At 38.8% G+C, this 27,827-nt stretch overlaps 1 protein-coding gene across 1 annotated transcript; it reads left to right on the top strand.

Moving 5' to 3' along the window:
- Positions 1–4,877: 4,877 nt before the first annotated feature.
- Positions 4,878–26,512, top strand: LOC139453329 (salivary peroxidase/catechol oxidase-like). The gene is made up of 12 exons (XM_071234999.1): positions 4,878–4,956; positions 5,824–5,929; positions 8,321–8,502; positions 9,858–10,043; positions 13,134–13,212; positions 14,162–14,274; positions 16,461–16,562; positions 17,984–18,073; positions 20,442–21,162; positions 23,366–23,535; positions 25,371–25,476; positions 26,437–26,512. The coding sequence occupies exons 1-12, from the start codon at positions 4,878–4,880 to the stop codon at positions 26,510–26,512; spliced, it is 2,010 nt and encodes a 669-aa protein (XP_071091100.1).
- The last annotated feature ends 1,315 nt before the right edge of the window (positions 26,513–27,827 follow it).

Here is a 27,827-nt window from a genome sequence, read left to right on the forward strand (position 1 = left end):
AACCTGTATGTACATTGAAGTTTCCACATGACGTGTATACCAAGTAACCTGTATGTACATTGAAGTTTCCACATGACGTGTATGCCAAGTGACCTGTATGTACATTGAAGTTTCCACATGACGTGTATACCAAGTGACCTGTATGTACATTGAAGTTTCCACATGACGTGTATACCAAGTGACCTGTATGCACATCTGAGTTTCCACATGACGTGTATGCCAAGTGACCTGTATATACATTGAAGTTTCCACATTACGTGTATACCAAGTGACCTGTATGTACATCTGAGTTTCCACATGACGTGTATACCAAGTGACCTGTATGAGGAACACTCATATTAACGATACTTCCATTTCTAGGAATTTGAGGGCGTTATAATAATGTAAGGCAGGATGTTTTATTGTCAGGCGGGAGCGGATGAAAATTTATTTATTAAAGTAGCGAATATTGTAGCGTATAAAAAAACAAAACATAGGACAATATAATTTTATCCGAATGCTACAAATTGGTCTGTGAGAATTTTATTTTAATGAATATTCTAGCCGTGTATAAAATTGCCTCATTGAGGAACTCTCTGGCCTGGGATTATTTCTGTAACTGACAGTGTAGCCGCGAATAGCTGCAATACTGCTGATGCGGCTTTAAGCAATATTATAATTACTCTCACTAACTGACGGTGATAGTTTTGTTTCCAGCTTTCGGACACATTAATGTTTTCGCTATTATTGGTAATTCATGTACACAATTTCTTTTCTTAATTTACATTGAGCATGTTGAGGGTTTTAATATAAAGTACATAGGGAACTGTCACAACGGAAGAGGACTCTACTCTATTCCACATAGGACTTCGTGTTTGTAAATTACATAGCATTTTCAAGCTCAAGTCATAATTTTGCTAAATGCTACTTGGAGAATGAAGAGCATGAAAGAAGCATGACCAAAGGACTACTAACGTGCGCATGCACTTGACCTTATGATATTACGCATGCGCACGGACAGCGTCTAAAACGCGAGAACACGAGAAAATGAAATGTCGCATTCTCGCGTTCTCGCGATTTTGTGTTTTTGTGGCCTTATTTGACAAGTCGAGATTGCGTGATTGCGAGATTTTGCATCATGTCCAAATGTTGCATTCTCGCGTTGTCGACTTGAGAAAAAGTGCTGCGTACCAAAAACACGAGAATGCGAGATCGCGAGAACGCGAGATTTTGGCCAAATCTCGCGTTCTCGCGATCTCGCCTTCTCATGTTTTGGGCATATTTACCTCGTTTCCTAAGGTCGAGATCGCGAGAATGTCCCTTACAGTATTCCATATGTATGTACATTTAAGCTTCCATTAGACTGTAAGCTTACGAGTATATTTAGTCAAACGTTCAAGTGCCATGCATGTACAGTCCCTGATTCTTAGAATATGCTTGTCGTAAATAGATGATAAATGACTAAAGTTGATCTCCCAAATGGACTGGACTGATTGTGTGTCATCGCACCCCGACGGCGCGATCTGGTTTGTTTGATTCAAACGCGAATATCTTTAGGCCGACGACATATAGTTTGAATATTGATGACTGCAGCGTAATACAAAATTGGCTCACAAAGTAGTACAAGGATATTACACGTGGTTCTCGATTAGCATTGTCAAGGTCATCCCAAAAATACATATATCCACAAAATAAAGCCTCAGCCAAAAAACAAAAAAATCTGCACATCAACGTCAAGATCAGATTTAATGAACTTTATGCCTGAAAGATGCACAATAATGTTCGTAATTAAGATGTCACAAACAGCCAACTAAAAGAGATTAATTGAGGATGTTAAGCACGATCTCTTCCCTGTCTAGCCATTTTGCACACAGATGTGTCGTGTTATGTTCAAGTCAGTCTGAAGGTAGCAGTGCAAGGTAAGACATGTTACATTTCAAACGCATAAACTACAGTGATACGAAATTAGTTAAACTGTTCTGAAAGTTATCAGAAGTGTTCATATATTTCACAAGTTGCATGTCCGTTTTTACTTTCCCTTTTCATAAAAGAATTAGCATCAGAAATCCATAGCGGTACAAACGGTTTTCAGCCTCGTCCAAAGGTTGTTCATTTCTTTCTATTATTTTTGCAGATTATATTATCATATTCTCAAGGACAGTTGGTGATTATTGATTATTGTGCAAATTAAAGTAACTGTGATAAATTGAAACTTGATGTTAACAGAGTCAAAACTAATCTTATTGTATTAAACAATAGTTGTTAACTTGCCACAAATTAGAAAATATTAAATTGCCATTTAGAGATTCCAACATTAAATAACGAAATTAAAAACTTATTTGAAACAGAAATTCAGCGTGAAGGAATTTCATTTGTTGTTTAAAACATGAAAACAATAAAAGTTCCGTTTTGGTGGCTTTCTTAATGAACTTTTACTCAAATAAATATATATGCACGGATTCATGTCATTTGAAGAACTGAAACTAAAATATCAGATAACAGGTTCAACATTAGACTATATATATTTAATTTTCAATATACCAGTCTCATGGAAAAAACAATCAAGAAAAGCAGAAAAATAATATTACAGACTATGTATATAAAAATGTTGCTTAAGTGATCTGATAAAACCTGTTAAAAGCGCTAGACTCTTTTATGATAAATTAATATCAACTGCATATAATTTTAAAGTTCGTGATAAATGGCAATCATTTTTTTGACTGTGAGTTAAATTATAGATGTAAACTGAAGGATGTAAAACTTTTAGAATTTCAATCGAATTTCTACATAGAATTAACGACACAGAAAGGAACTATTAACAATGACAGACATGGTAGACAACAGAGTATGTAGCTTTTGTAATGCTGAGAGTGAGAACATCAGCCATGTCTTTTGGGAATGTAATGAAACTAAATTATTTTGGAATGATATCAAACTTTGGCTTAATAATTATATTTCACAAAATATTTGATTAACAAAATATCTTATTTGGTTTGGTATTCACTGTTTTCATACATTAATCAATCCCATACATTTATTGGGGAAAAGGCATATTCATATGTGAGGCTTCAAAGGAATCAAACCGAAGGCAGCTATACCTTTAAAGGTAATTAAATACATATATTCAATAGAGAAATTTATTGCTATAAAAATGGATGAGAAAAACTGGCCACTTTAAGTCTCAGCATTTGATTCTTAGCTTTTTGTTGACACATGCTATGTCTGATTGTGTGTTGCATCCGTTTTAGTTGGACATGTGCTAATGATTGTTTCAAATCTTTTCAATTTTTAAGAATGTATTGTGTCCTGTGCAATCGTAAATATGTTTTGACGGAATACTGTGTTACCCTACAACTCTGTGAACAAAAAGAAAAAGAAAAAAACCCTGAAACTTGCCAAAAATGAAAAATGGTCCTAAAAGCATGCAACTACACATTATACATATTTGGATGTTCAATAACAATCTAAATTGGTTTGTACAAATAAAGAAGCGTTAGTCAGACCAAGAAGGTTTTCTTTGGTATATAATGAAGAATATACAAATTCTTTCAAGTTGGAAGTAATGATTTTTATGTTAAAATTACTACAAGTATACTTAACGGTACTGAGAAGCAGGGAATAAATCAATTCATTGTTATGAAAAGGTTCACGTGTATGCATGTTAAAGATTTCTAGGTGTGAAAAGCAATTCATCTAGCGCAATGGTTTATGACGAATGTGGTATATTTACCCTTTTTATATATTAAAATTATAAAAAGCTAAAAGCTCTAAAGCTACTGCCTGAAACTCCATGACATGAATTTATCGAGATACACTAAGAAACGTGACAATACGATGATGTTATGTGATATGAATCTTATGGAGATAATAACTGGGTAACTGATGGGGAAATGATTTTTGGTATGAACAATCTGTTTCATTTGAAAGTGCATTATCCAGCATTGTTTTATATGCTAGAATGTTAAAAACACATATATGTATGTACTGAACAGCATCATTGTGATGTAAATATAAACAAATATCGTAATTCCTTAACATGATCTATGCATCAAGAGTGGGCGAAATACAAAACGACCAAGGTGAAAACGATCTCTGGAAGACGTGTAATATCAAAGTTATAAAGAATTTAAATACATTTTACATGTATGTCCATCTTACCCCACAGCGAGGAAAACATATATTCCTGTATAGTACTTTTAATGGATCAAATATTGTGGAATTTAAACAACACAAAGCATGTTCATGTATATATACATGTATATATACATGTACACACACACACACACACACACATACATACACACACACACACACACACACACACACACACACACACACACACACACACACACACACACACACACACACATTTTTATATATATAGTCACTGTTATATAGAACCGAATTAGTAAATAAAAGTTAAAACTGTGTGAAGCACCTCTGTGATATATGCCATATGCCTGTGGCTCCTTAGGTGCTTGAATAAAGATTGATTGACAGTTTGCATGCCATTATCATACCTATTATATACTAAAACAAAACCATGATATTAGGGGAAACCAGAAATCCTTCTGTAATTTATCATTCCATACACAATAAAGCCACAGTGATAAATACAATAAAACCAATTGTCGGTCATACGTACATCTCCAATATCTTACAAAACAATAAAAAACAGCCCTTGTCATACCTCAGCCTTTGAAAAATATGCATTGTTCACCTTTCATTGGCTGTTTTTGAGTTGATGACGTTTCTAGTTGCAAAACAATAAATTAAACCTCAACATATCGGACATGCTACAAACAATGAAACTTGTCGTGTGAGATAAATGATTAAGTTGTTTTCGCCGTTTTGTCAGACATTCACAAATTTTACATGTCTTGTAGCTCTCATTAAAGATGGTGTCTCGCGCCTGGAGATGGGTCCTCTGGGCGTTTACTTCCAGTTTTGTACTCGTGACGTCACAGCAACCTGGCGGTAAGCTGACTTCCTCAACACATGTCACATGTATTTCCTGGTGACAAACTTTTTAAGACACAATTACGAGCGAACAACGACAGACATGGCCTCGGGTTTATTTAAATTGAAAAGCCAAATGAATTTACATTTTATAGGTGAGGTGAAATTGGGTTTTTAACGTCGTGTTCAAAATTATTGCACTTATATAGCGACGTGCATGCACGTGTGTGTGGCTGCTTATACTAGTCCTGACTGATGTCGATTTATAGTACTAGCCCACTGATATGCCATGCCGCAGTTTAACATGAATACCCCACTCAGACACAGTATACTGACTCCGAACCTACCAGTCCTTATTTTAGCCCCTTAATGCCGAGCACCAGACAGGGTAACAACGAGTACCATCTTTAACGTCTTTTGGTATGAACCCCGGACCTTCCGCTCTCCGGGCCGACGCTCTACCACTAGACCACGGAGGCGGTATATTTAAGTCATGTATGATATGTAAAAAGCAATACAACATGACATGCATAACCCTACGCTATCTGATATGGGACATTAGTTAAATTACAAACAACAGGACAATAAATTGACTTAAAATAGAATCATCAGATTTAACTACAAAAAACCCCGCAGCCATTAAGCGAAAAATACCATCTACAGCCTCAACAGCCACAACCCATGTATTCAACATGTTCACAGTTTCAGAATACTGAGTTACAACTTGTTCATTATTACTTAATTGTTTTAGTCTTTTCGGGATATTCCGAAATGAGGCTAATGATACTGGTATTCTACATTTGTTTTTGAAACATAAACGTTGGTTGTGCACTACTGTCAGTATCAGTAACACGACTTGAATGGTTTTTATTGTATTTACCGCAGACACGGGTGGGGCGGATCTCACCAACCGACAGTTTGCCGCCTTTGTCGGGGGTCGGGACGCCGTTGTCCAGGCGGGACAAACATTTCAGAGTCTAAGGGCTGGAAGGTGAATCTACGATACCATTATTCCCTCGTCTTGGCCTTTGCACTTCAAATGGAGAATAATTCAGCTACTCGTTATGACAGTTACATCTCGACATGTTACATGTACTGACTACCGCGGTTACATCTAGATATGTTACATGTACTGACTACCACAGTTACATCCCAACGTGTTACATGTACTGACTACCGCGGTTACATCTAAATATGTTACATGTACTGACTACCATAGTAACATCCCAACGTGTTACATGTACTGACAACCGCGGTTACAACTAGATATGTTACATGTACTCACTATCACAGTTACAAATTAGATATGTAACATGTACTGACTACCACGGTTACACCTCGATGTGTTACATATTAGTCTGCCACAGTTACACCTCGACGTGTAAAAATGTATTGGCCACCACAGTTACATCTCGACATGTTACATGTTCTGACTACCACAGTTGAAACATCTCAATATGCTACATGTATTGACAACCACAGTTACATCTCGACATGTTACATCTATTGACTACCACAGTTACATGTCGACGTGTTATATGTTCTGACTACCACAGTTACATCTCAATATGTTACGTGTATTGACAACCACAATTACATTTCGACATGTTACATGTATAAACTACCAAAGTTACATGTCGACGTGTTACATGTTCTGACCACCACAGTTACGTCTCAACATGTTACGTGTATTGACAACCACAGTTACATCTCGACATGTTACATGTATTGACTACCATAGTTACATGTCGACATGTTGCATGTTCTGAAAACCAGTTACATCTCAAAATGTTACGTGTATTGACTACCACAGTAACATCTCGACATGTTACATGTATTGACAACCACAATTATATCTCGACATGTTGCCTGTTCTGACTACCACAGGTACATCTCGATATGTTACGTGTATTGACTACCGCAGTTACATCTCGACACGTTACATGTACTGACTACCACAGTTACATGTCGACGTGTTGTATATTCTGACTACCACAGTTACATCTCAAAATGTTACATGTATTGACAACCACCGTTACATCTCGACATGCTACATGTATTGACTACCCTTGTTCCCTTCGACGTGTTACATGTATTGACAACCACAATTACATCTCGACATGTTACATGTATTGACTACCACAGTAACATCTCGACATGTTACATGTATTGACAACCAAAGTAACATCCGGACATGTTACAGGTATTGACAACCACAGTTACATCTCGACACGTTGCATGTATTGACTACCGCAGTTACATCCCAACGTGTTACATGTACTGATTATCACAGCTACATTTTTAATATGCTGCATGTATTGACTGCCATAGTAACACCCCCACGTGTTTCATGTATTGACAACCACAGTAACATCTCGATATGCTGCATGTATTGACTGCCATAGTAACACCCCCACGTGTTTCATGTATTGACAACCACAGTAACATCTCGATATGCTGCATGTATTGACTGCCATAGTAACACCCCAACGTGTTTCATGTATTGACTGCCACAGTTACATCTCGACATGTTACGTGTGTTGACTATCATAGTTACATGTCGATATGTTACATGTATTGACTACCACAGTAACATCTCGACATGTTACATGTATTGACTATCATAGTTACATCTCGATATGTTGTTACATGTATTGACTATCATAGTTACATATCGGTATGTTGTTACATGTATTGACTACCACAGTAACATCTCGATATGTTACATGTATTGACTACCACAGTTACATCCCAACGTGTTACATGTACTGACTACCACAGTTACATCTCGATATGTTACATGTATTGACTACCACAGTTACATCCCAACGTGTTACATGTACTGACTACCACAGTTACATCTCGATATGTTACATGTATTGACTATCATAATTACATGTCGACGTGTTACATGTTCAGACTACCACATTTACATCTCGACATGTTCAACCAGTATCAAACTGGCGTGCTATTATCAAAACTTATTCATATGTATAATATACCCTGCTTTGTTTATATACCATTGACACCAGTACTGGATGATAAACATGAGTTACGTATTATTACGTTACTATTATTTATTGCCACGAGAATTTTCTTTAAAAGTAAAGTTTGCAATCGCCAATTTTTGCATCCGAAGTTTCATGTACATACAAGTTTCAATTTCAGACATACTGAGGAAAACAAATAAGGGAACACCACTTCATTGCAGTCGTACATCATTTATTCCCAAATGTACCAAAAGTGCAATACAAAGCTTACAAAGAAACCTGGAAAAGAATAGATGAAAATGTGCATTTTCATGTATTCCCTTAATGTTTTTCTCAGAATATTTTGAGACAATAATGCATATTTACACTGAAGGTTTATTTTATACTTGCAGGGCGCTAGCCATGGTTGCCATGATAAATTATACTGATTACTTCTGTAACCCAGCGCAAGAACGGTGTAGCGTATGGAGCCCTTACAGAACTCCCAACGGCGTCTGTAACAACTTGGCCTACCCGAGATGGGGATCGGCTCCAACTCAAATGAGACGTTTTCTACAACCTGTTTACGAAGATGGTAGGTTGGAACACTGGCGTCAAGTTCTTTGAGTCCTGAAAGGGCGGACAATCAGAGCAACAGTTCAGAGATTGAAGAATTCATGGGCCTATATTCCTCGCCTCTTGAACTAGAAGCACGAAATATCGCGATTATTAATTACCGAAGATAGTTGCATGTGTGTTTATACTTACAAACAAGTCATTCCGGCGATAAGGAATATTACTTACAGTAATGACAAAAATTGCAAAGTGCGCTTTTGGAGAAATACTAGTATCCATTTTGCTAGAGATAAACATCATCAATGAGTTTGTTGATTTCAAACCAGGTAAGGACCCCTCAGTCAGGTGACTGCGTGTGTTTATTTTTAACGTCTCGAGCTATCCCTATAACGCTTTACGTACATTACCATAAAAACCGACCGCCTCCGTGGTCTAGTGGTAGAGCGTCGGCCCGGAGAACGGAAGGTCCGTGGTTCGATCCCCGGCCGCGTCATACCAAAGGACGTTAAAAGATGGTACTTGTTGTTACCCTGTCTGGCGCTCGGCATTAAGGGGGCTAACAAGGACTGGTCGGCTCGGAGTCAGTATACTGTGTCCGAGTGGGGTATTCATGTTAAACTGCAACATGCACTATACATTGGCATAAGTCCAGATGCACGCACTGCTTACCATAACCGGTCAGCGGCTCGCTTCGTAACATATGCAACCGTCTTCGTTAATTATATAATCGTGATATTTCTTATATCTAGTTTAATAAGCTAGGACCATACCTTTGGAGTTGGTGCTGGCGCATTTATTCATTTATTGAACATTGTAATTGGGTATGGCTTTACTATTGCCGCAATACCCCAGCCAAATAGCTCCCGATGACATCGATAATGTTTCGGATGAGGCAATGAAAGTCGGGTGTTAGAATGAAGGGTCGCCGGTAGTCTACCCCCGTAGTGGCTTAAGATGCTGATGATACAGAAAATTTAATATCAAGAAAAACTTCACAGTGTAACAAATACTAGATCAATTGAGAGTTATGTCCTTTTTGGAAGTCCCTGGCTGAACCGCCAAACGTATTTTTACAATGTTTTTTTTAATGTCCTCTACCTCTATATTACTGCAGCTCTGATAACATGTTCTGAGTGAGTGAGTTGGGGTTATCGCCGCTTTGAAAAGTATTCAAGCTTTGAAGAAGCCCCAAGTGATGCAGGTCTCAGACTCTTACCATTTTGGTGAAACCGACGAGCATGGGTATGGTACTGACCACCATAGAAACATGATCGGGGGGAACCGGGATTCGAACCCTCAATTACATGTTTCTGGCGTGCCCATGGGATGACATGTTCTATGATGTGTAGTGACAGAAGTCCTTTCGTCATTCAGGCATAAGTCTTCCCCGGACAAGGAGTGTGACTGGTGCTGACCTTCCGAGCGCGCGTTTTATCAGCTTGATTGTCCACGTCACTGAGGACCCCGACGACATCCCCAAGTACCGGGACATCACCCACATGCTTATGCAGTGGGGTCACATCACCGATCACGACATCACCCACTCACCAGTGCAAACACGTGAGTGGACACATTCTACATCAATAACTAAACTTGTAAAATTTTATTCTTTTATAGGAAGCAACATATATAATGTGTGACCTGTGAAAGATGTGTGTTGTTAGTTCTTAACCTGCATCAGGGACAAAACCGATAAAGCACGGACTTTTTATTCCGAGGATTTTATATCTCATGAAGCCCCGATGTAGTGTTCATTAATCGAAAATCTGACGCTTGCAGTTTAAATTACTTCAGACTGTTGGATAAATATATTGAGGGGAAAGGAAAGAATACCGGGTTTGTCTTTTATGTAATTGAAAATTGAAAGAACTGTTGTTAAATTTGATTACGTCCAGTTAACTATCACTCATTCCTGCAACAGTTTGTAAAAAGTCATCATCGGTTCAATGTTGACTGGTGTTAGAAATGACTATGCAACCAAATTTGAAAAGTTGTGCGTTTCTTAATAAATATGCAAATTTATTGCTTTTCAAAGATAAGATGTCTAAGATACACAACAAAAGATTCTTTTCTTATTTTTTCAGTTTTCAAATAAAAAAATTTAAGGATGTTTAAGGACAGAAATGGATCTCAACACTGTTATTATCCCCTAAATATTCGAAGATTCTTTTCTTAATTTTTAAGGTTTCAAATACAATAATATACTTATGTTTAAGGACATAAATGGAACACTATTATTATCCCCCAAATATAATTTTTTAATGTGAAGTTTACACGATATATGGCTTTTTCGTCAGTCATATGACAGCGAAACTGATGTTCATAAGTGTATGAACGGCACATTTTGACGTTTATTCGTTTTTCTCAATATTTGTTTTGTTTGAAATGACGTTAACCCTGACGGACTACTTCCACATTCCTGGGCCAATCTATCATATTTCAATTGCATCAATACATAGATGATCCTGTTGCATCTCATTTTGAGGAACTATTTTCTTCCGCGATACAAATGATTGTTGCATGGCTGTCAGTGTTAACATGAAATCACTTTAAATAGAAATGTGTATATATCTAGCGCTACATCCCTCGAAGAAAAAATAGTGATATAAAATTTAGAAGATTTGACTTTCATTTTGTATGAAGGTTCATACTCCAATGAACTCACACAAAGTGCAAGTCAATTCTTAAGTAAATGTTATTTTATGTTTAAACTTCAACGTAAGACTGAAACCTCGTTTGTGACACCATTTTCTCGATTAAGATGCTTATCGGATACTCTTAACATTGAACAGGGAAGATACACATAATTATTAAAAGGACATTAGGTTTAAATACAATATAAAGGAAGTAGAACATGAGTACAACTCTGAATGTCCACTATATGATAATTTGCATATTAAATATCTATCGTCTAAAATGTACCAACCACCAAGTATTTTCAAGTTCATTGTACCAATGTCTTCCCTCAGTATCAAGGTGTTAAAGCTTGTGACATCATATGTATTTTATGCAATGAATTATAGAAAAAGTATGCAAAAGGATTAATTAATAATATGTGTGTTATATTATCCAAACAATCTGTACAATAGGGCTGTATGCTTTCAGTATATGTGTAAAGGAAGACTGATAGAGTGATATTGGATTCAGTGATAACCATTCCTTCACCTCAAAGTCATCATCATTTCCAATCAAGTGTATTAAATTGAATAAACTTCAGATTAAGAGACCAGAAGTAATCTCTTTATTCATATACGGTATGTTGCCCGGATGCCGTTTATATCTGATGATTATATAGAGGATATTTTACATGTCGAGTGAAATAACATGTTTTTCTCATCGAGTGACGGGGGCAAAATATCCCCTTTTCACCCGTCACGAGATGAGAGAAACATAATATTTCACGAGACACATTGACTATCCTATTTATTTAAACTTGTATTGGGTAGTTCTCTACTGGAAAATGAAATTGTTTCATTAGAAATGTAAAACCTTGAAGCGCGAATTCTCTCTACCTAACACACAGGGACGATTCACCATCCCTTGTATTTGCGACTTAAAAAGTAGTTTCGTGTTTGAAAAATCATAAAAATATAAACAATAGGTTAAAAAAAAAATGTTAAGGTTCATGAAAATTCTGTATTATTTATGAAGATATGATTATATCCAAAATCAACTTTAATAAAAAGTATTCTTGAAAACTGGGAGACAGCTGTTTTAAGCGAAAGAATACGTGTTGGTCAAGTAACACAAGGGAGACAATTTAATGAGAGGCAACTCTTGTATGACAATAGTTCCGTCAAATGGTTATGTTCACTGCTATGAAAATATCCCTTTTCTCAACTTCACAAACTCAGTCTTTGACACTGAAGTATATAATAAAACATATTTCATACACATGACGTTCAACTCACTGTGCAGTGTACGTGGAGAAAAACAGTGTTTTGGTTATATTTAAAAAAATTATATGATAATGCCCGTATATACAGAACAAAAAGGGTTAAGGACCAAGATTTTGTGTGGAGAACTTTATGAAATTGTGTGCTCAGTCTTCAACAAAATATGCCCTAAAATATTCACGATCCTAACCTTTTTGGGTTCAGTATATCCTAAACATTCTACATATCGGATGTCCATAGCCATGCTTGTCTTTATCACAAATAAGACAAATAAGTGTTTCAGGCCCAAACAGACGGCCATTGTTAAGTGTGAACTACACGTACGCTTTACGTTCGTTTCAGGTCCAAACAGACGGCCATTGCTAAGTGTGAACTACACGTACGCTTTACGTTCGTTTCAGGCCCAAACAGACGGCCATTGCTAAGTGTGAACTACACGTACGCTTTACGTTCGTTTCAGGCCCAAACAGACGGCCATTGTTCAGTGTGAACTACACGTACGCTTTACGTTCGTTTCAGGCCCAGACAGACGGCCATTGTTCAGTGTGAACTACACGTGCGCTTTACGTTCGTTTCAGGCCCAGACAGACGGCCATTGTTCAGTGTGAACTACACGTGCGCTTTACGTTCGTTTAGGCCCAGACAGACGGCCATTGTTCAGTGTGAACTACACGTACGCTTTACGTTCGTTTCAGGCCCAGACAGACGGCCATTGTTAAGTGTGAACTACACGTGCGCTTTACGTTCGTTTCAGGCCCAGACAGACGGCCATTGTTAGCAGATTGCTGTCTGGAAGGAGCTGCTGGCGCCGCGGCCCGCTCACTTCCTAGAGGGTAGGTATGAACATGAGTTCTCAATATTGCAAAGACCAGTCAAATCACAGCAGGGTTATGTTTTAATATAAATATTATTTGATGTTACAAAGGAATATGTGAAGATAACCTGTTGAGATTGGTATTGTCAAGAAAGAGGTATGCTAAACACTGCGTTTCTGAGCGTCACAACAACGGTTGAGGTAACAAATGTTATAATTGGGATAACACTTTCTTGGTAAAGTACAATGTCTAGTACTTTTTGGGGTTGAGTCCCATCCGGGATTCGAACTCACACTTAAATTTGTACTTTACCAAATGTTATCCAAAATATAACATTTCTTACATTTGATCACTTTCTAAAGGGTGTATTTATATTTTTCATGGGAGCCGTGCCAATTTACACTTATCAGTTTGGTACACAAAGTACGTGAACTAGACTGCCAATTGTCTGACTTCCAGTTTTGTGGAAGCCTCGGTGGCTGAGTGGGTTAGATCGCTGACTTTGTGTGCTGGCAATTAGGTTCCTCACTCTGAGAGTTTGCGTTCGAATCCCGGATGGGATTCAGCACCAAAAGAGTACGAGAATATGTTTACTTTCCCAAGAAACATGTGTTACATTTGACCACTTTCTAAATGGCAAAGTGTATTCATAACGAAGGATGTGTTATCGTTTTGATATCCATGGAAAATGAAACAAATAAGAAGTAGGTGAAAAGCATTTATCACCACTAATGAACACATGTGTATTCAATTTCATCTGCAATTGATTATTTACTAATAGCATTTGGGCGTGACAAAACATAACAAATAATAACTTTTATATCACTGCTCCAAGCCACAGGAAGGACAAAACAATGAATTTTGCAAGAAATGCAGTACGTTTTTCAGGCAAATGATTCCTATTATATGTTCAGAATAATCACATCTCCCACGTCCGTCAACTCTCAATTGTTATGTTCTGTTTCAGAAATCCCTGTTTTCCTATCTCAGTTCCACCGAATGACCCTTTCTTCATCGGCCGCACCTGTTTGAGCTTCACAAGATCTATACAAGTGCCTAATCTGCAATGTCAACTTGACGGTACATGTATACAATGCCAAACATATACTGAAAGTGAAGTGACATATAAACTGTTACATATAAACTTGTGACGTAGTAACACAACAACGTGAAGACATTGTTCAGAACGACCATTTGCTCTTACATCCCATTCTGTCTTAACGTTATACATAACGATTGAACATCAAGCTTAAAATATGTCGGATATTTCCACATGCGTGTCTGAGCCAGCTGTTCACGAACGTTATGTATCAGTTCAGGCAGAATGAGGTCAAATTTCGGGCAGGAAGTACTTTGTCCATTAATCATGACCACCGTCATATTGCTGGAATATTGCTGAGTGCGGCGTTAACAAATAAATAAACAAACTAACAAAACTGTGTTATGACTGAAACAGTTGTTGACTGTGATGTGAAATGACAATTGAGCATCATTTAATACTTACCTGGGTAAAACAGAATACAACATAAGCATAAATAAAAGTAGCTTACTGCATTAACGACGAGCAAACGTAACGTTACCAACCAACATTGTTTGTTCCTTTCTAACAGAACAGGACCAATGACAAGACAGAAAGACATGAGTTAAGAACATCATCAAGTTGGCCTAAAATATACCCTATTGCAGTTTGAGATGCCTCAGTTGTGAGGTTGAAGGGTTTGTTGGTTTGGATTTGCAAGGATGGGGGCTGTTGTAAGGGCTTGCTTTAGCTTTCTTGTTGCCTGTTGACCATTCAAAAGACGCGCCTTTTTTCAGAAGGTTGTATAAACGGGAGGCGATGCCAGAAAAAAGTTTGCTACAAATTTGCGATAATACGAGGCCAAACATAAGAAATGACGCATGTCATGGACATTTGTATAGGGTGGAATCTGTGTGAATGAATCTATTTTTGAAGGATCGACATGGATGCTATTTTTGCTGAAGATGTGCCCGAAGTAGTTGACTTGCTTTGTCGCAAATTTACATTCGCTTGGTTTAAGAGTGACTCCTGCTTCTTTGATCTTTTGGAATACTGCCTTGGGGTGATTCAAATGATCCGAAAACCTTTAATTTTTTTTATTAAGATGTAACGCCAATTTCATTCTTTAAGTGTCTGAAAAGTTTTGCTGAAATGCCTTCGGAGCATTCTATTCCGAAACACCATCGGGAGTATTGAAGGCCGACTTTTGTTTTGTATCTGGATGGAGTGGTATTTGCCAAAAGCCGCTGGCACAATCAAGGACACTAAAAATGTTGGTATGACTGTCGCCTGCGTATGGCATCAAAGACATCTTCAAAACGTGGTAGAGGGGAAAATATAGGCTTGGTAACTGCATTGAGGAATTTATAACCTACGGCAAAGTGGTAATTCTTATCCCATTTTTAACCATGACAACGGGAAAGTGCCATTCAGCAAATTGTCACTATTTTAAAAACGCTTTTAAGGACAAAAGCTCCACGACGTTCAGGGTTATTGTTATACTGCAAACCACTTTAATAGGTTTCTTTAAAACTTCATTTATCCAAAAAAGCTAATCGTTTCGATATGTTTAAAAGTGCACAGAAATTCTCCTATATCTGTTAAGTATACAGCAAACATTCAGCGTATTCCCTCTAAACATAAGCCCCCTTCGGGCAGGACCCTTAATCTCCAGTGCTATCTCTAAATTTCGTCAATTAACACCTCCTCACGTCGCAGAATATTTCGTATGGTAAAAATTTGTAAAAATACTTCACGATACTGCAATTTTCATTGTTCTGATTTAAAATCACCTACATCTGTACAGTTATTATGTATTAGTGAACAGTGAAACATTATATTCACGGGTTGAATTTGAAATGTGCCGTTAAAAAGAAAAAAACAAATCTCAGACCTAAAAAAGAAGAAAACAACAGCATGAACAGTCACATAAATATACAGAGAGGTACGCATACCTTCCCTTTGCGTGTACAAATCCTCGGAAAAGCGGCGTGGAAAATAACATCTATGGAAATGATACAAGAGACGTTTTCTTATGGTTATGGTTTAATTAGGGGCGGTCGGGTAGCCTAGTGGTTAAAGCGTTCACTTGTCACGCCGAAGACCCGGGTTCGATTCCCGACGTGGGTACAATGTGTGAAATCCATTTCTGGTGTCCCCCGCCTTGATATTGCTTGAATATTGCTAAAAGCGGCGTAAAACCATACTCACTCACTATGGTTTAATTATATAACATTGATGTTTTCAGGACCGGTGGAACAGGTGAATGCCATAACAGCCTTCTTGGATTCGTCTAATGTGTATGGATCGAGCAAGGAGGAGGTCGACACACAGAGACTGAACGTTGACGGTAATGTCAACGTAGCATAAGTGATAGATATTGGGAAATACATTGTGGGGACTCGAACGCGTCGAAAGCACTATCCACTTGGTCACGTTCCATTCATCTGCCTTAACATGGCATGCCTTAGGTTTGGTGCTGCGAATGTGTGTAATGAGTGAATGAATGTTGAATTGTTTTTCGTCACATTCAACATTATTCACTCTATTCTTCTCAAAGGAAGCTAAGAACCGCCCGATTCTTTCATATTTCTAGTTAATCAGTCATGGCATGACATATTGTAACGTAAAAGAATCGCACGTTCCTTAACTTCTGTACACTTGTGTGCTAGTATATAATGGCTGCCAGTATATAGTTGAGTCTAGAAAGACAAACCAGTGACAGAAAGCTGGAGCAGCAGTCCATGCAATACATAGTTACATGGAATAAGCCAAGGTGACAATCTACAGCTCAGCCTATTTTACATGATTTATCTTATTTTATTGACACTGACACGAAATAGACCTATCATATACGTCAAATGTTATAAGAACAAATACAGTAAGAGTGAGTGAGTGAGTTAAATTTTAAGTCACATCAGCAATATTTCAGCCATAACGTGACTAAATACAGTAAGAATAAAGGACAGTCATAACTGATATGCCAACAGTAGGTACCTACATATTTTGGACACATCTGACTGAATAGTAATTCATCTACTGTTAAATAGCAGTACAAATGGTTAAAAATATGTTTCGTCACCGTGACATTAAACCTGCCCCCACCTCAACACCACCTCTCAGTTTTGCAAAACGTACATATTTCTCAAACTCGTGTCTTTACTTATAATACACAGAATATCTGCACTTGTATACAGCAGGCGCAATTCATAATTAAAATATCGCTTTTAGTTTCAACAAGAACATGGCGTAATTGTGTCACTAGACTTAATGGTCCTTCACTTGATAATCTGGTTTGTTTACAGGTCGCATGGCAGGTTTTGGTTTGGTTTGTTTGTTGATTAACGCCGCACCCAGCAATATTCCAGCTATATGACGGCGGTTTGTAAATAATCGAGTCTTGACCAGATAATCCAGAGATTGGCATCGATCCACGCAATTGGGATACGATGACATGCATCAACCAGGTCAGCGAGCCTGACCACCCGATCCCGTTAGTCGCCTTTTACGGCAAGCATAGTCGCCTTTTAAGGCAAGCATGGGTTGCATGGCAGGAGTACTGCAGTTTGGTGTCAGGCAACAAACAGACACTTATTTCTTATGCAAATTATTTGAGTGGCGGGTGATACCGGGCAGGACATGCTTACCCTTTCGCGAACACTTGATGTCATCACTGATTTTCAGTGATCTATTCATATAATTTTCACGCCCAATGCAATCTGTTTTAGTTGATATTTAGTAATGACGTTGACGTTGTTTTATTTCCTTCAGGTCTTCTTAACTTCACCGACTTTAACCTTCTTCCAACTGATATGAAAGAAACAAACGCGGGAGTGTGCAATGCTCCATGCTTCGATGCAGGTTTGTGTTTCAATAGTTCATGTATATGGTATCATAAGGTGTCTATTGTTTGGTTTGCTGAGTCCGACAGTTAAGACATGACCCTACATCACGGTCGAGAACACCACCTTCATAAATCCTACACAGATTGGGTGACCGATCACCCGTCCTACACAATATTTCCCGTGGGTGTGTGAGTGAAAAGTTGATATCTTAATAAATTTCATATCGGTTCACGTACATGCATCTTGAATAATGTTTATTACTAAAAATGCAGAGTGGAAACACCACGGGACCCGTTCACTTAATGCTTCAACTGCAGCAGAGTCGACATGATGCACGCATGCGCTTGACACATCGATGTGGGTAGGTCAAACGGCGACGTTCGACGTTTGGCAAGTACAAATACTCAGTGTGTACGGAAAGGGGGATATAGATGTAGGTCAGTAACCCATCATTTTTCCGAGGCAAGGGGGTCAGCTGACTATAAAAGTCCACTTTCCATCCTTGCTGGAGTTTCCAGGCTCGATTGTAGCATCACCAGTGAATATTACGAGTTATTTCTTCTCTTCTATGTCTCTCCTATTGACCAATCAGATTCCACCTCTCATATCACTTGCATTTGCCTCAAACAAAATGACGGCGCCCAGTCAAGACGATCACGTCGATAATCAAAATCTACTTTGTTATAAAACGGATCTCACTTCGCCAAGTGTATCAAATCGGGTGAGCATCTTGATTAAAAACATGAAAAAATATGAGTAATATCTGTTGACGCCGAGTTGGCGGTACAGATGCTTTGCAAATCCATGGCAGTTTACGAGCCTGATGGCGGGTTCGTTACGCGATTTTGATTGGACTATGCATAGACTCGTTGGTCCAGCCAAAACATAACTCCTTATTCAAGCCTAGTTCGGCAAGGTTGGAAACTGGACTTTTGTGGTCAGTTAACTCCCTCGTCTCGGGAAGACGGTTACCCATCTGATGTGATTTCCATTTTCATACATTACAGTTGATATCAGATGGCATCACAGCCTCAGCATTGGTAACCTACCGATAACTTCACTTGTCTAATAATATAGTTTTCAAGTAAATAACGATGCCCTTCATTCTTACATCTCCTTACATCTCATCTATTTAAAGACTACATACGGTATAGTAAATCCGATCGATCCGTCTTTGGCACTGTTCATCTTTGTCAACTGTACACAGATTTCCAAAGGCATGTTTCACTACCGAACCAGAACTTAAAGCAGGCGTAATATAAATTCAAGATGAAATACATTTAATTTGTCTTAACAGACCCAGATAATTTAATTTTAATATAACATTTATGAATTTTAAGGCATTCATTACTGTATTACTTTCGTAAACAAACTAATGAATGAGGGAGTTATTGAAGACGTCAAAAGTAACAACTGCAAAGGCAAAGTTCAGAACATTACACATGTTTTTACAGTACAAAGTCGGTAATAAGATTTCTTTCCTTTCTTTTCACAATTTGTTCACCTGATTGTTAATTTCAATACTTTCAAAATCATACTTTATGGTATCATTATGGTATTTATCAGAACAACTTTACATTTTATGTTTTGTTTGTTTGTTTGTTGTTTAACGTCGCACTCAGCAATATTCCAGCTATATGACGGCGGTCTGTAACTAATCGAGTCTGGACCAGACAATCCAGTGATTGACATCATGAGCATCGATCAACGCAGATTGGATACGATGACATGCATCAACCAGGTCAGCGAGCCTGACCACACGATCCCGTTAGTCGCCTCTTACGACAAGTAAAGTTGCCCTTTACGGCAAGCACGGGTTGCTGAAGACCTATTCTACCAATTCTATCCAATGTTATGTGTCACATTTTCTTATAACATAAACATAACATTTATATAACTTAATTTCGGGTTGCCTTTTTGCGAAAACACTGAAATGCCTGGGATAATGAAAGAAGGCACAAATATCGGGTGAGGTGATGTGACGTGAGGTGTGTGAGTTTTATTGTGCAAGCCCATTGAGATACCATACCGCAGTTTAACATGGATACCCCACACAAACACAGAATAGTGACTCCGAGCCGACCAGTCCTTGTTTTAGCCCCTAAATGCCAAGCGCCAGGCATGGTAACAACAAGTACCGTCTCTAAACGTCTTTCGGTATGCCGCGGCTGAGGATCGAATCACCGACCCTCCACTCTCCGGACAGACGTTCTGTCCACGATACCACAGGGGCAGTTCGATATCGTTTTACATAGTAATTATAAGTCACCAATACAATTTACCTCAAGTTCAAACTTCGCAGCGAGACTATGTCAGTTTAAATTCCAAGCCATTGGGTAGTCTGTGGCAATTGTCTGTGTTTTAATCTGTGCTACGTTCTTCAGGTGATACCCGTAGGAACGAACAGATGGGTCTAACCAGTATGCATACCCTATTGATGAGGGAACACAACCGTATTGCCAGGACTCTTAAAAAGTACAACCCACATTGGAACGATGAGAAACTCTTTCAAGAAAGTAGAAAGATCTTAAATGCAATGGCTCAGAAAATAACCTACAGCGACTTTCTAAATATCGTCCTCGACCCTGAGACACGAAGGAAAAACAACATTGATTCAACCGGACCTGGGTATGCCAATGTCTATGATCCAACTGTCGACCCCAGTATTCGTAATGTGTTTGGTGCTGCCGCCTTTCGGTTCGGACACACCCTTGTACGTACATTCTTCAGCCGACGTCGCCCGAATTATTCAGTCAACGTCATTCACAGATTGAGTGACCTTTTTGGCAAGACCAAGATCATTAGGGACTCCAAAGGAAATGCTGTGCATGAATTCTTACGTGGCCAACTTGTCGACACTGCTGGCAGGTTTGACCGGTTTATAACTCCTTCCTTGACCAACGAGTTGTTCAAGAGCGCAACAAACAGTTTTGATCTGGCAGCGTTCAACATCCAGCGTGGGAGGGATCATGGCACACAGTCGTATAACGCCTGGAGACAGTTCTGTGGACTTCCAAGGGCTTATTACTTCTCAACAGGATACGGCGGCTTCACGGACCACAACGAGGATGCCGTGAATCAGCTTGCCGAAGCATATGCTGGCTTGTGGGTATATCCTTTCTAACTCGACCAGTTGTGATTGTTTATATCAAAAGTGTTTAAAAATACGGTTGTCCTTCTGTTACGCAATTTGCGAGAAGTATTTTATTATAGTGACATACATATTTTATGGCTGTTGTTTTTACACAAAGACAATATTACAGGTATTCGCTGTTAACTGTCCATCGGGGGAGAGGGGGCCAGGGAGAGGTGATAGGCTGGTGGTTAAAACTTTCGCTCGTCACGCCGAAGACCCACAGGTTCTATTTCCCAAAATGGTGTCCCCCCGCTGTGATATTGCTGGAATAATGTAAAAAGCACTGTCCTGTCAATTATCTAATGTGAATATGTCGTTACAAGTTTAAACTCGCGAACATGTTGATTATAAGTATCAAATTTTACACTTGCCATCACATGGTGAACTTGCAAGAAGCGTTCGCTACCACTTGACCATTGATTGCCATGATTTGTGCACGATTGTAAAGTTAACGTCTTAACAAATGTAAGAAGCATATCATCTGATTGGAAAGAAAGGCATTCCGATTACGCTTCTTCCTGGGTAATTTAGGATAAATTAGGTTTGTTGTACTGCTGGTGATTAGTTTGTGGTTTAATGTGTTCATAAAAGTTATAAAAAATAAGCTTTCTAAGAGACATGTCAATGAAATCTAGAATGGGGTCCTTTGGGGGTAAGACGCCATTTCCACTCCATATTCTCTCCAGCTTCTTTAAAGTTAGTTTCACTTCTTTAGTTCCAACCATACTTCAAATTCGACATTTTACCTCGAGCAATTACCTAAGATGAAACCGTATGTGGTTTAAACACGTTTTGTTAACGTTTACCCAAGATTCAAGTGTGATAACTGTTAAAAGTCGAAAACCTTAATTACGATTCTTTTAAATATGGGGCGGTGCAGTAATCTAGTGGTTAAAGTGCCTGGTTTCCATTCCCCACATGGGTACAATGTGTGAAGGCCATTTTTTGGTGTTCCCCTACGTGATAATGCTGGAATATTGCTAGAAGCGTAAACATATACTCCCCCAATATTTATAGATACTTACCATTCCAATAACCACCAAAGAATATTGATGATATGTTGAGATTATCTTGGACGCAATTCCATATCTTACGCGTTCCCAATGCCCTGCCGAAGACACATTATCGAGGTCAGATATTGGTGGAGAAGGTAAACATCGCTATAGATATACATGTAAGCAAATGATAATCTGTTTGTCTCTTTATTCAACACTGACTTGCTAAAACATTTTTACACTCTATTTTAAAAAGGAATCAGGGAATGTAGCTGTCTGCAACAAGAATAAAGACTGTACACGCTAGAAATAGAAACCTTACCTTGGAATGATTTGCATAGTTTATACTTAAGGAAATATCAGTTCTTCAACCACACTGTGAATAGAAAGAATGTTAGCAGTAACACAAATTCAGCAACGAGGGTTTGGTTAATACTGGCACAGTCAGCCTGGTTAGATTCATCATCAGCTCAGGGCCCCTGCCCCCGCTACTCGCAGCCCAGACAGCGAATGGGACTTTTCCCAGGAAGCGCTGCCCAGTCAAACCCACCCAGAACTTTTAGAAGAATGTGAAGACTCCCCAACACTGCAGCCTTCTGCATTTCCCAGATTGTCCTAAGGGCTGTATTCCTGGTAGCAAACCCGGGTATTCTCCCAATGTCTATCAACAGATTGGGAGGTACCAAGCCTAAGGCACCGAGAACAAATGGGAGTCGGACAACGTGGTACTTGGGATGCAAGCGTGACATTTCGAAAGCGAGGTCCGCATATTTGCCATGTTTTTCCTGAATCTTGTCAATCACATTTGTGTCAGGTTTGTTGGTCTGGATACGTCTGAGGCTGAAAACGGGCCTATTCCAAAGAATTTTGTATTTATCATTTTCCATGAAGCCCTCTACATATTCTGGGGGGTACCATGGGTGGTACCATGGCTGGACTCATGGATGTCAAAACTGTTTTATTATTATTATTATTATTATTATTAGTAGTAGTAGTACTACTACTATCATTATTATTAAATGTTTTTAATAATGAAAGCAACAAAACCATTTCCATAATAATAAGAAATATCTGCTAAAAGCAGAGTCCATTGTACGATTCCGACTATATAAATTCACATGTGAATTAAACCCTTTTCTCTCTCGATCTGTTAAAGGAATAACCCTTCTTTTTGTAGAAGCCCGGATGATGTTGATATTTTCCCTGGTGCTATATCTGAAAGACCTGTGCCGGGTGGCATTGTCGGACCAACCTTTGCGTGTTTAATCGGGAGACAGTTTGGATTGATCAAAAAAGGGGATCGCTTCTGGTACGAACTGAACAGACCGGTGACAGGATTCACAAGAGGTAAGAAAAAAACCAATGCCATGGATTCGTTATTGCAAGTGGAGCGAAAGTTAGTAAATCAAACAGAATAATGAATACAAATCTTTTCTTAGTTAAACAAATATTGCAGTAAAGCGTCAATATCACATCATATCAAGCCATTATGTCAGAAAATAAAGTTGCAGATGTGTATCAGTATAAAAAAGTTTTGAACGAAATGACTTGATAATGTCTTTCAAATTTATCACATGAAATCTTATTATGCAAAAAGCTGGTAATTTTACAAAATGGAAAACAAAAGGGGTGCAATCATCGAAAATACCGTGCTGTATCTTCGTAAATATATTATTTGTGTACGTCATTCACAGACTGTTGCACAATTTGTGTCAAATTATTTGTATTCTTCAAAACAAATGGGGGAGTCATTTGAGCCTGGGGAGTTATCTGAGCCTACGACGGGGGAGTCGTTTGGGCCTCTAGGGGAGTCATCTGAGCCTAGGCTCAAATAACCCTAGAGTCGTCTGAACCTGGGGAGTCATTTGAGCCTCACCACTGAACCTCCATCATTATAATACACCGTGTAATCAATCTCATTTAAATCAGATCTTAGTTTCAAACTGGCGACTTCCATTCCAGACTACGCTTTGAATTTTTTTTGGACAAAGTTCTCGATTATGAAAACTAAACACAAGAACATTCTGGAATGTCCCATAGGTGACCGAGATTGTATGGCAGTATTTCCCACGGGCGATGCAAAGTCTCTTCCGTTCAAATGTTTATCCAGTTGAAACGAGAGATAGACGAAGATTTTGACGGAATCAGTCGTACAGACCGTAACTGTCATTCGAAATAATTGCATGATTAGGAAACCCTTTTCGTCTGTCACTTTCCTGATCTGGAAAGCGACGCTTTGATTCGACAGATGAAAAGTCGCACGGACGCGGGCCGTAATGGGAAGCCCTCGGACCTTTCTTTAGCGGTAGGGAGAACTGAGATATGAATAAGATTGCCTGGTTATAGTTGCACAATTAAAATTAAAGCCATACCCGATGGTTGCTCGGTAGTAGAGCTTGTCTTAAACATTCTAAACAAAATAAACCAATGTATGGGTGACAACTCCTTAAATATACTATTCTAACGACGTTGAGGTATATATCCTTATATCTTTTGTCATGCTAGACTGATTAATCTGAACATGGTAGAAGTATAAAGTAGGTGAAGGATTAAGAGTACTAGAAATTTACATACTTGGAAGAGAATACAATGAGTGGGTTAACAATAACAGTACACAATTCTAAGATTACTGACCAGTCGTGCTTAACTGATTTTAAGGATCTATAGGGGCGGTCGGATAGCCTAGTGGTTAAAGCGTTCGCTCGTCACGAAGACGACCCGGGTTCGATTCCCGACATGGGTATAATGTGTGAAGCCCATTTCTGGTGTCCCCCGCCTTGATATTGCTGGAATATTGATAAAAGCGGCGTAAAACCATACTCACTCAGTCACTCACTCATTTTAGGATCTATACTGAAACGTCACTATAGTATTGTATTAAAGAAGTTGTTATCCATAAATTGTGTCTACTGTGTCATCCGTAAACTTCTAAGGGATGCCTATGAAACAAGTCTGAATGTTGATCCTAGATCCTGAATGTTGATCCTAGATCCTAGATAATAGACACTGTATGTTCTTAATGATTATGCATTCAGTTAAGTATCATGGTAATTGCGGGAAGCTAGATGTAGGTCCTAGAAGACAACACCAGATAACATACATGCATCTAAGATGTGTGATGTTGGTGGAGGTAGTCAAGGCGATGTCGATGATATGCTGAGCCGGTATTATACAATTCCCAGTCCAGCTGGCTGAGATCCGGAAGGCCAGCCTGTCCAGGATCATCTGTGACAACACGGACACCTTCTTTGTACAACGGAATGCCTTCAAGAAAGTACATAGATACAGGTACGTTCGGAGACAAATATGACAAATCATGTCTTTTGTCTGACCAAACATTCCTTACTAAGAAATACATGATACAATTATGTTATTGAGGCTGCAGTGCCACAGATGTTACTGGAACCTGAATCAAATGGTCCATTGATGATGTTTGTTGTTTAATGCCACACTCACCAATATTCCTGCTGTATGAAGGCGGTCTGTAAATTATCGAGTTTTTACCAGACAGTGATTGATATCATGAGCATCGACCCACGCAATTCAGATATGATGACATGGAATCAACCAAGTCAGCGAACCTGACCACCGACTCATTTTCGTCTCTTATGCTTACCCGGAGTAAGAACCGACTTGTGAGGATTGAGTGGTTACAATTATAACCTGATCAGCTGTGTGTCATCCTTCCCCGGATCCGTGGCTTGTTGCTCTTGCAGTCAACCATTTGTTGTCCTTCCCCAGACTCGAGAGTATCTCCAGACCACATGATACAACATGGGTATTTGAGCCTCCGCATTAAACGACTTTTGTCAGTGAGGGGGAATTAGTGAGTGTGTCTGTGGTGAGTGGGTGGTTAGGTGGTTGGGTGAGTGAATGAGTTTGAGTGAGTGAGTGAGTTGGTGTGCGAGTAAGTGGGTGGACTTGTGAGTGAGTGGTTGAGTTTGAAGGAGGGTGGTTGAGTGGTTGGGTGGTTGTGTGCGAGTGAGTGTACGAGTCAGTGAGTGAGTGGATGGGCGTGTGTGAGTAGTTCAGTGTGAAGGTGGGTGAGTGAGCGGATGGGCGGATGTCTGGGTTTGTGTGTGAGTGGGTGTGCGAATTAGTGAGTAAATGAGTGAGTGAGGAATCAAACAGTTTGCCATCCAGACAGCACCAACATTGTCACAGGAGTGCAAAGACGAGAGGACCGACGTTCCCCCAACTTGTAATTACATACGGATATCATGTGCTAAGTCACTTCTATGTTTTCAGGAACCCCTACCAGTCCTGTTTCGATCTCCCACAAGTAGACCTGAGTAAGTGGTGCGATTGGTCCTCCTCCCATTAGTAGAGTCCCCATCACCCCCAACTAGCCTCAATGCGATGGTTCATCATGCAGACACAATACGGTCACCGCGGATGAGATGCCTGTTAAATGCAAGTCACCGGCGATCCGGAATTGAATATGAATGTCAAAATAACATTTCAAATGATTTTGAATAAAATTCAGATATATGACAAAACACGAACCCATTTATTTGTCACTCATATTTGAGAGAATATTGACTGAAACGAACATTATGTATTCACACACGCTAAAAACAGCTTGTCATGTCAAGGCCTTTTTTAGTACAATTTTAAAAACAATGTCTTGTCAGATTTTTCTTATATATGCTCCTGCCGAACTAATAACTTTAGGAGGAAATCCGTGAACCAACTTCATCTAGGTAGCGACGGCTTTATCGACGGCTTTATCGACTCTCTTTGACGTAAACATACCACAGAGAATGACATACATTGACATATACCATTATAAAAAGGTAGCAGTGTTACATGTCGATTCCTAAATTGAAATAATACGTGAACCCGGAAGCTTTTCGTAAAAGAATTTAGTGCGAAACCAACAAACTACCAACAAATGGTATTGAATCAAAAATTGTATCACCGAATTAACTAGGTTTGCAAGTCAACACAAAATACTGCACATCAATTACAATGGCAGTACACAATATTCAATGGGAGTATTAAACGTGGGAGCAGTGGAAATGACAATGACAAGAATAATAACAGTGATATTATGATAAACCTCTAAATGGCACGTACGACTCGAACTATATTTGTTGTTGTTTCAGATACATCTTCCTGAAGCAAGGGAGTTAGCTGACTGTAAAAGTTCAGTTTCCATCCTTGAAGGGTGGAATCTTTGGGCTCGATATATGTTTAGTCCATAATTCCAGCCTTGTTCGGCAAGGGTGGAAACTAGACTTTTACAGTCAGTTAACTCCTTTGTCTTGGGAAGATGTTTCCGATATTGTCTGATTTCAAATGTCCTTTGTATTTAATAAACGATTAGCACTGTTGTATATTGATCGATATATCTATTAATCTGCTTGTTTGAGCTCATGTGTTCATTCCGAACAAGCGATAGGCGATGTGACGATGCTAAGACATTACAATTTTAAGGTATACATTAACATTCAAAGACATACGTGATATGTTAAAAGATATTATAGGCACGATGTTAGGAATGGTAGCCATCAGACGTTTATTAGAGAACCGGTTAGCCATGACTAGAAACAAGTGACGGAGGTTTCTTCAAAGAAAACCAAACAATCCGTATATATGTTATATATATATCTACTGAGACAGTTTGTTCAACCGAC

The sequence above is a fragment of the Haliotis cracherodii genome, unplaced genomic scaffold (assembly GCF_022045235.1).
Source record: "Haliotis cracherodii isolate W230 unplaced genomic scaffold, xgHalCrac1.p SCAF_9, whole genome shotgun sequence".
NCBI lineage: Eukaryota > Metazoa > Mollusca > Gastropoda > Lepetellida > Haliotidae > Haliotis > Haliotis cracherodii.

What these genes read in the sequence shown, in the direction of transcription:
- LOC139453329 (XM_071234999.1), top strand. Translation starts at nt 4,878, where the DNA reads ATGGTGTCTCGCGCCTGGAGATGGGTCCTCTGGGCGTTTACTTCCAGT. An exon ending in GACGTCACAGCAACCTGGCG is followed by an intron (nt 4,957 to 5,823) that starts GTAAGCTGACTT and finishes TATTTACCGCAG; the next exon opens with ACACGGGTGGGGCGGATCTC. An exon ending in TCTGCAATGTCAACTTGACG is followed by an intron (nt 14,275 to 16,460) that starts GTACATGTATAC and finishes TGATGTTTTCAG; the next exon opens with GACCGGTGGAACAGGTGAAT.